General features: G+C 40.9%; 1 protein-coding gene and 1 long non-coding RNA gene across 8 annotated transcripts in view; one reads left to right on the top strand and one right to left on the bottom strand.

Moving 5' to 3' along the window:
* Positions 1–9,387, bottom strand: part of MTO1 (mitochondrial tRNA translation optimization 1) — a 24,233-nt gene that overhangs the window by 3,350 nt on the left and 11,496 nt on the right. The window contains exons 5-13 of one of the 7 annotated variants that reach the window (XR_003681553.1): positions 8,739–8,851; positions 8,450–8,640; positions 7,876–8,006; positions 7,041–7,245; positions 6,788–6,959; positions 3,492–3,610; positions 2,161–2,261; positions 408–540; positions 215–301 (exon numbers count right to left, since the gene is read on the bottom strand). Coding sequence is in view for 5 of the 7 variants with exons in the window: in XM_024132982.3 (XP_023988750.1) it covers positions 141–301; positions 3,492–3,610; positions 6,788–6,959; positions 7,041–7,245; positions 7,876–8,006; positions 8,450–8,640; positions 8,739–8,851 (1,092 nt within the window). In the remaining 2 variants the exon portion in view is untranslated. Of the gene's footprint in view, positions 1–140; positions 541–2,160; positions 2,262–3,491; positions 3,611–4,787; positions 5,071–6,787; positions 6,960–7,040; positions 7,257–7,875; positions 8,007–8,449; positions 8,641–8,738; positions 8,852–9,387 lie in introns of those variants that run through there. The other 6 variants (XM_024132984.3, XM_024132985.3, XM_024132982.3 and 3 more) reach the window with 6 other exon arrangements.
* The window catches only part of LOC129392478 (uncharacterized), a 37,728-nt gene that overhangs the window by 26,173 nt on the left and 2,168 nt on the right, over positions 1–9,387 (top strand). The window lies entirely within an intron of this gene.

Genomic DNA, 9,387 nt, shown 5'->3' with positions numbered 1-9,387 from the left:
TGCGTCCGGAGCCTGTGCTCCGAGCGGGGAGGGCCCACAAAAGTGAGGGCCCCGCGTACCGCCAAAAAAAAAAAAATAAAAAAAAAAAAAAATTAAAGCTCTGGCTCTTTATGAACCGTTCCTATCCACTGTTTTCTTACCGTCTGTGGGCGACTGAAATGTAGCTTCTCTCGAACTTCACAGGACAAAGACACATCCCTGAGAGTCAAATAATCTAGGTCTTTTGGCAGTTGGAGAGCTTCATCTCGCTGAACTTCCTTTATTTCTTGTTGCTGATGGAACAATACTGATTCATATGTGGCTGATGAACAAAATTAATTATGTTATGATATGCAGATTACATTAACAACTTACATTTTTAGTTTTTTACAATTTACAGAGGGCTTTTGCATACGTGATCTCAGTACCATGAGACAGGTGGGGTAGGTGCTCCCTTTCACAGATGAGGACATTGAGGCTAAAATAAAGAGGGAGTATCTTGCGTATTAACTACAACATTCTGTATGGTAGTTTATTCCATGTCCTTTTCATTTCAAAAATCTAGAAAATTAAAAGTAAAAAAAGAAATTGCTTTCCTTCTCAGTACAAATTTTAGTGGAACATTTCCTTCAATAGGCCGTAGGTTTGAATTTTAAGTCCTAAAGATGTTTCTCCAAGGGCTTTCCTGGTGGCGCAGTGGTTAAGAATACGCCTGCCAATGCAGGGGACACGGGTTTGAGCCCTGGTCTGGGAAGATCCCACATGCCGTGGTGCAACTAAGCCCGTGAGCCACAACTACTGAAGCCCGTGCGCCTAGAGCCCATGCTCCACAACAAGAGAAGCCACCGCAATGAGAAGCCCGCGCACCGCAACTAAGAGTAGCCCCCCCACCGCTCGCCACAACTAAAGAAAGCCCGCATGCAGCACCAAAGACCCAACACAGCCATAAATAAATAAATTAATAAATATTTTTTAAAAAGATGTTTCTCCAAGAAGATGGTTTTCTGAATTATGTCCATATAAAGCTATAATTTTAAAAAGTAGATATTCTTAGGTGATAAAATAATTTAACTAAGGTGTTTTTCAGAAGTTAGGAAGATAATTCAGCAATTATTTTGTAATTAAAGCATTCTGTTCTTAGAAAAATAAATCCAAAACCTGTTTTAAAACCTAAATTGAGGGCTTCCTTGGTGGCGCAGTGGTTGAGAGTCTGCCTGCCGATGCAGGGGACTAAGAAAGCAAGTCTTCCCTAAAGGTTCTGGCAGTATCTGCTTCCATCACTTGACTGGCAGCCAGAAAATCTCAGCTCTGAGCCTGGCTCTGCCAATAAACTACCCTCTAACTACGGACACATCATTATCCTTCTGGGCCTCAGCTGCTTTATCTAGAAATGTTAAGGGATGACCCGGAGGACTTACGATGGTCTTTATGACAACAAAGGTCGCTGCGAGGTGCACGGGCCTTACAGTCGGACACGCCAGGTTCAAGTCCTAGCTCTGCCTCACTCCCCAACTGTGTGATGTTGGGCAAGTTATCACTTACTTACCTGTAAGATTAAGACATAATGCTAACCACTATCCTTCATAGGACACTTATAAGTATCAAATGAAATAATGCATGTGATTAACACCATATATAACAAATTAGTACAACAAATTGTAATGAAATTTTATGACTCATGAATAGACTCTTTATAGGATCACAGAATATAAATGAAGAGGTAATGTATATGTTAAAGATATATTTAATCTTTCAAATATGTATACAGCAAAACATGAGAGATAACTACAAAAAAGAATCTGAAACTAATTTCTGCCTCGCAGTTTCTTGAAGAAACTAGTCTAGTGGAGGATCCAGGCAGTGATTTGAAAACCACTGATATGTGTTATTTTTTAACTTAGTGTAGTTTCTTTTAAGTCATGGATATAAATTAGAGTCTTTATATATGCCAGAGTCTTTAAAGAACAAGGCAATACAGTAGCTACTCCATGGCTGAAGTCAGGGTTTCCTATAAACAAGTTAAAGATAATTATTCTGGATGATTTATTGGACAAAACAAAACTGCAAACCAAGTTTAAAGTATAACAGCCAGATGCTAACAGCCTAAATGTTCAATAAAGTAATTTTTACTCAATAGAAAGGTCATGATGTTGAGATAAAAGGTTAACAAATACTTCTTACATATCAGCAAATGACTAGGGTCTGGTCATGTGGAAGAATGATAGGTAGCACTTGGGTCATCCTATATATGCAGCCAAAGTACAGCAAGGTGACAGACCCCTCTGGAACGGAAAGAAAATTATCACTGCTAGAAGGAATGCAGCATTCTTACCACCTTCGCTGGTCCCCAAGGAGCTTAAAGTGCTTTCCTGTTTGAACGATCCATCATTATCCTGCTTTTCCTACCCTTCTCCCCCATCTCATTCTGTTCCCTGCCTTTTTCTCCACATAATTTTCCACCAGAGGAAAAAAAGTCTATCACAATGCAAAAGCTAATGTTATTCTCAGTATTTGTTTGAGATTGTTTTAAATAAAGAAAAACTTTAAAAAAATGCAGTGCAACTCCAAAAGTCACATGTGACTTTGATGGTCAATATATTGACAAAGAGTATGAGAGCACACCAAATGTTATAATAATGTACAAGGGCAGACTGTGGATTTCTTTGCCTGATACAAAGTATTTGTTAATGGAAGAGTATTTCAATATATTGTCAAAGCCAAAGATAGCATTATTTTTCTCATTATTAGAACATTAAAATGGGGAAAATGGAGGGACTACCCTGGTGGTCCAGTGGATAAGACACTGCACTCCCAATGCAGGGGGCCTGGGTTCGATCCCTGGTCGGGGAACTAGATCCCGCACGCATGCTGCAACTTATCGAGTTCACATGCTGCAACTGAAGAATTCCACATGCTGCAACTAAAGATCCCGCATGCCACAACTAAGACCTGGTGCAGCCAAAATAAGTGAATTAATAATAAATTAATAAATATTTAAAAATAACAAAGATTACTTTCTTACAACAGGCAAGTTTACAAGTCTGGAACACACCTTGATCATGTTTGCATTAGATCTTATAATTTAGCAGCAGGGTGGAGGAGGGAAAAAAAAAAATCTAAAGAAAAAGCGGGAGGGAATGTAAAAAAAAAAATTCAAAAGAAAAAAAAAGGGGGGTTTTTTTGTTGTTTTTTTTAAAAGGAGAGCTCTACAGTAGCACTTCCCAAACATGAAATATACACACAAATCATGTAGGGATCGTGTTAAAAAGCAGATGCTCACTCAGTGGGTCTGGGGTGCAGCCTGAGATTTTGCATCCGTACCATGCTCCCCACATGTTGCAATGCTATCTGGGAACCCCACTCTGAGTGGTCAGAGCCTAAGACGATGCTGGTCCTATGGTAATAAGGGCTCCTCTTGACAGAGAGCTCTTCGTGGATCTGCCATCCATTCACAATTTGCACGAAAGGGAAGGAGAACATACAGACATCCTAAGTAAAAAAGCATTTTCTACCTTCTATTTTCAGTCTTTCGGCTAGCTCTCTACATTTGGTGTACTTCTTCAAGGGCTCTGGAACAGCCTTGGCCAACAACTCTGTGTCAACTTCCTCATACTTCAGAACATCGAGAGCTCTACAAATACATAAAAGTTTCATTAACACAGGGGTCCATACTGTATCAAGCAGATTAAGAACAAGATTCCCTGAAAATAATACAAGTCTCAGAATAAATAATATCAATGTATTTCTAATTCTTCCCAAGTACAGCGGGCAAACGCAGCAGCAACTGCAGCACAGTAGGACCCCAAGAAGATTAGCATGTGGTTCTCCTCAACTCCCTTCCTTTATCATGAGGGGTAAGTTGCTGGCAGCACTGCAATAATCTACTTGTCCTCCCTTTCTTGTAAGGACAGAATACCCTCTGATAACAAGGGTTTGATTAAACTCCGTAAGAATTTACATCTAAGTCACATTAAGCCCACGTCCTGTGAATGCGTTTGCACGTGTGCTCGGAACCAGCTGAAGATCTCCTGCTTGCTCCAAGATTGCAAAATATCCACAGTTTCCTTCTCATTTTGTTTGGTTCTCACAAGGCCTCACTGATCTGTACAGTTTCCCTAAATTTACTGCCTTAATCTTATTTTTGTTTACTTTGATCTTTCCCTCTTTTAATAGATTGCTTTTTTGATCAACTCTGTCCACCCAAAACCAATTAAACCAATTAATTATCTAGGCAACAGAAAGTCAGCTCTGCCCATCCTGGGGTCCCAAGTTCTTCCAGGCCTCCCAGATGCCTTCTTTACAGCTCATCCTATCACCAGGGTCATGCGTAACCACCCTCTACAGATGCCTGACTCATCCATCTCTTCCTCAGATGGCCTAGGAAAGGCCAGACACCCTCTCTCCACAAGGAGCTTGTCAACTCTGTTGTGCTCCACGAAATGAATTATGTCAACTAATTTCAGCGGCCTCATCAGATAAGCTAGAATGAAACCAAATAACCCTAAACTCCAAAAGGAAAGGGGTTGTCCTTTCAGAAATTATAGAACATGCTGGAACACACCTCCTAACGACTACCCAGAAGAACAGCTACCGTGGAATCTTGCAGGACAGTGACCTCAAAGAAAAGCCTGTGACCATTTAACTTTTAAAAAGGTTTTAAATAATTTGTTTATAAGGCTTGGAGCTGTTTGCAGGCCCAAACTTCAAGAGCAGCTTTGAATGAAGCCTAAGCCTCAGGGTGCAGAGGCCTGGCACAGAAGGACAGCTAGCACACTTCCACAGAACACAAGAGACAGTTTCTGTGCTACCTGGCAGGTCAATGCGTTTCCCTGTCATCATGACAGGAGATGTGTGTGCACCCGTCTCTTCTGTCAAAATGCCAGCTCGACGTCCAGTTCAACTTCTCAGGGTCGGCACAGAGCCCGCCACGCGTGCCGCAGATGCAACACATGTCCTCTGCCCAAGTTTCTATCTTTTTAGCTTTACATATCTAGGAACTGATAAAGTGGGTTCTTTTAGGGAGGCTGAACCCTAGACTATAAATATTCTGCTGAAATCAACATGAGGCCCCATCACTGTCACCGCTTCCTTCTGAAATGAAAGACACGTGAATAAACAAGGAAAGCATTTGGCCAAGTTACTGTTTTTAAAAAAAATCACCTTAACAAAACGGCTACTCATGGGATTAGTTAGGCAAAAACATAAAACTGACAGGCTCCTTTTTCATATTTTTATTCATCAATTCGCGTTTTAAACTGTGTTGAAAACAATCACTTCCCACGCTCTCACTAGGACCTCAGGGTCCACACTAGTCACACTGAATGCAAATTCCAATCATATAAAATTTGAATAGTGCAATATTTGATCTAAACAAAGCATAATGCTATAAATTCTTTTGCAAAGTTTGAAATAATGTGAACCCTCTTAAATTTACACAAACAAATAGCTGGACAACTGAGCGAATTATAAAACTATGCTTATACTACTACCATCTCCTGGTACCACTTAGCTGGTAAACAAATACATCCAGCACCCTTATTTGTGAACCAGGCTGTCTTTCCTGTGAATGAGATCCTCTGGTTTGGGTGACTACTATGCAGGTTATTTATTACTTACTGTTACTATAACTAAAAACCTGCTTACCATCCTCTAACCATGGTGCCAGTGCTTCGGGAAATTCCCGTGAAAATGAAAACTTGGGAGCAGAAATTGTAACCGCCAGAACACTGTGGCGACATGAAAGCCAAACACAGACACGCCGTGTCTGGCCGTTGGTTGAGGGGAGAGCGCTTGGGAAGATTAGAGAGAACAGAAAGTGGCATTAAAACGGGTATACCTTTAAGTCCACAGAGTCTCTCACAAGGAAAACAGGGGCTGGAAATAAAGGAAAACTATAAAGGAGAAACATAGTGGAGACACAGTTGCAAGATCAAGCCAGCATGTGTGCTTCTAAGATACGATGACTGTAGATTTATGCCTTCTGAGCACCCCACACCCCCGATTAGCTTACATTTTTTTAATGGGAAAAAGCAGTGGTGAAAGATGCAGATTTTGAATTATGCAAGGTTTTTAGGAACATACCTCTGAGGCAAAAAGGCTCTATATTAATGCCCTTTAGACTTAGAGTCCATATAACCAGAATGGTAAAAACAAGGACAAAAAGAACCCTAAAATGTAGCAAGGGACTCTTCAAGTAAGTCCAAACAATTTATAACACTATGCTTAATCAAAGTTTCCCTGCTATACCTCACAGGCAAGATGAGACCACTCCAATTGCTCCCTGCCTAAAAAAGAATGCAGATCACTCTATTTCTTGGTTTGTACCCCCTAAATCTTAGGCAAGGCTAAAGAACTCAATGGGAGCCACAGAGAAATTAAATAAAAAATGAAAATAATTTAGAATCATATATATTGTTATTAGTGAATAAAGAGATAAGTTACATCTAAAGGATTCTGAAAAGAAGCAAATGTAATAGCTGCATTCATTTAAAATGTGCAGGTAGGAAATTTATAGGTAATATCTCTCTGAAATGATTTCATTTTTCTTTAAAAAGTAAGAAAGGGGGCTTCCCTGGTGGCGCAGTGGTTGAGAGTCCGCCTGCCAATGCAAGGGACACGGGTTCGTGCCCCGGTCCGGGAGGATCCCACATGCCGCGGAGCGGCTGGGCCCGTGAGCCATGGCCGCTGAGCCTGCGCGTCCGGAGCCTGTGCTCCGCAACGGGAGCCGCAACAGTGAGAGGCCCGTGTACCGCAAAAAAAAAAAAAAAAAAAAAAAAAAGTAAGAAAGGTCTACATTAAAAATGCATACCTGAGAGGTAGACTTCTACCAATACTTATAGAAGCCTCTGGAATTAAGTTTTTCCATTTAGAACTTGGAAACTCAATGGATTTTAGCACAGAAATGCCTTCTTCTAAAGAAGACTTCATCCACGTAGCTCTTTCATATCGTTGTTGGGACACACAACCAGCTTCCTTGTACCCTAGAAGGGGGAGGGAGAGACTATAATGAAAGAGGTCTTAAAGGAGAGGAAATCTGGTTGCAAGACTCAGTGAAGAGTTACCTCGGAACGTGAGCCTGCTGTCGGCGTTATCAGGACGCAGTGACAAGCGGAACTCAGCTCGGCTGGTAAACATGCGGTATGGTTCGCTGGTACCCAGCGTGGTGAGGTCATCAATCAAGACTCCTATGTAGCCTTCTGTTCGGCTAATGACAAAAGGAGGCTTGTGTCTGACCCGAAGACTTGCATTGATCCCAGCTATCACACCCTGCAAGAGGACTGGAATGTTTAAAAGGCCATTATGCACTGAACAAAGAGCTATCCTATTCGGACACTACCTGGAAAAAACAGCTCAGGCAGTGAGAAAGCAGGCCCTGCCCAGCAGGGATAGAACAAAGACAGAAAATGTGGTCCATATTCAGAAACAGAAGAATATGGGTAATGTACCAGTTTAGAATGCTATGATTCGTTGTTTTCAAAAATATCTAATATTCCTGATAAGCCTAGGTGGGCTAATCTTTTTTTAAAAAATCCACTTGTAAGACTTTTTTAGCCTTCTCCTACTTACAAGTAACAGTAACATAACTTTCTGCTTAAAAGGAATAATAATAGGGTAATTTTCAATAAAGTTAGTTTAAAAGAACTAAATTTTTTTTTAAATTTCAGAAGCAATATAATAAATCTAATCGAAATATGCTATTGGATCTAGGAGCTCAGAAAAGAGTAATAAAGGCACAGTGGTTTTAAAATCCTGTTGTATACTCTGAAACAGAATAAGTCTTCTATTGTAGTTATAAGTTATATCTAAGCTCTATATAGGTATCAAAACAGACATCAAGAGGAGGAACACCAGTTAAATAGTCCTTTTCTGTTCAGTAACATCTGAACAACCTCTTACTTGAGCTGCAGCTTCCTCATAACCAGTAGTGCCATTTATCTGTCCAGCAAAGAAGAGCCGCTGCACCAAATGAGTCTCGAGAGAAGGAGTGATCTGACGGGGGTCCAAGTAATCATACTGAACACCATAGCCTGGCCAAAGAATAAATGGTAAAAAATAACAAAAACAGTGCTGGATTTCCCTCAAGGTAGAGATGCAAAGATGATCATTAAATGCTCTTTAAAAATGAAGACTTTTTTTTTTTTTTTGTGGTACGCAGGCCTCTCACTGTTGTGGCCTCTCCCGTTGCGGAGCACAGGCTCCGGATGCGCAGGCTCAGCGGCCATGGCTCACGGGCCCAGCCGCTCCACGGCATGTGGGATCCTCCCGGACTGGTGCACGAACCCGTGTCCCCTGCATCGGCAGGCGGACTCAACCACTGCACCACCAGGTAAGCCCGAAGCCTATTTTAAATGCACAGGTGTTGGGTTTTGTGTTCTGAGGCTCTAAGCAATCATGACTGTGGCTAAGATCTCCTCACCATCTGCTAAGCAATGCTGAGCTCACATTTAAGGGCAGCTGGCATTCTCTTTACCTGGCTGAATCATTTTAGCTTTCTCCAAGCCTCTGATGCATGTGATCATTTTCTCTTGTAAGTCAGCTGGCAGTGTCACAGATAACCCTTGCGGGTAGATGAGGTCAGAATCCATTCCTTCAGGTTCCAACCAAACCTGATGTAGACGGTTTGGAAAACGCAAAACCTTTGATTCAATGGAGGGACAGTATCTAGAAAAGGACATTGAAATTTAAAAATTTAATGAAACAAACAAAAGAGGGTTGACGTTGTTCCTTACAGTAATTGAGCACTGATATTTTGTCCTTACCGGGGTCCTCTTGTACTTTCCTTAACGTGACAGTTAAGGTGAAGGTTCTCAAGGACAATCTCATCCACCTGAGGGTTGGTGTGAGTCAAGTAACATGGCAGCTGATCTTCTGGCTAAAACATAGGAACTAGTTACAACATTGTTTTGTTTTGCCTCTCTATTAGTTTGCCTCTTACTCAAATAAATGCCACACATGATATGCACTCACTTTTATAGACATTAAATCTATGCATAATGCCAAATGCTAATGGTAAAGTATGCTTGTTAAAAACAACCCAAAACCTCAATTTATGCAAGCCTCCAGATCAACAGTTTACAGGAAATATAGAGGATGCAGGAACATGTTTAAGGCACCAGAGGGTTGAAATCAGACAAATCTAGAATGTAGGAAACTTCAGAAAAGAAATGACTTGGTTTCTTCCACATATAAATGTAAAAAAAAAAAAAAGAAAAAAGAAAAAAAGAGGGGAACTATTTATTATAAGACATATTATCCAAAGTCATGTATGGACCTCATTTGGTTCTTGGTTCAAATAAAACAACTGTAAAAAAAAACATTTTAAATAAACATTTAAAAACAACTATAAAAACTAAGGGGGGGGCTTCCCTGGTGGCGCACTGGTTGCGCGTCCGCCTGCCGATGCAGGGG

The sequence above is a fragment of the Physeter macrocephalus genome, chromosome 10 (assembly GCF_002837175.3).
Source record: "Physeter macrocephalus isolate SW-GA chromosome 10, ASM283717v5, whole genome shotgun sequence".
Taxonomy (NCBI): Eukaryota; Metazoa; Chordata; class Mammalia; order Artiodactyla; family Physeteridae; genus Physeter; species Physeter macrocephalus.
This window is presented reverse-complemented; position numbering and strand designations above follow the sequence as displayed.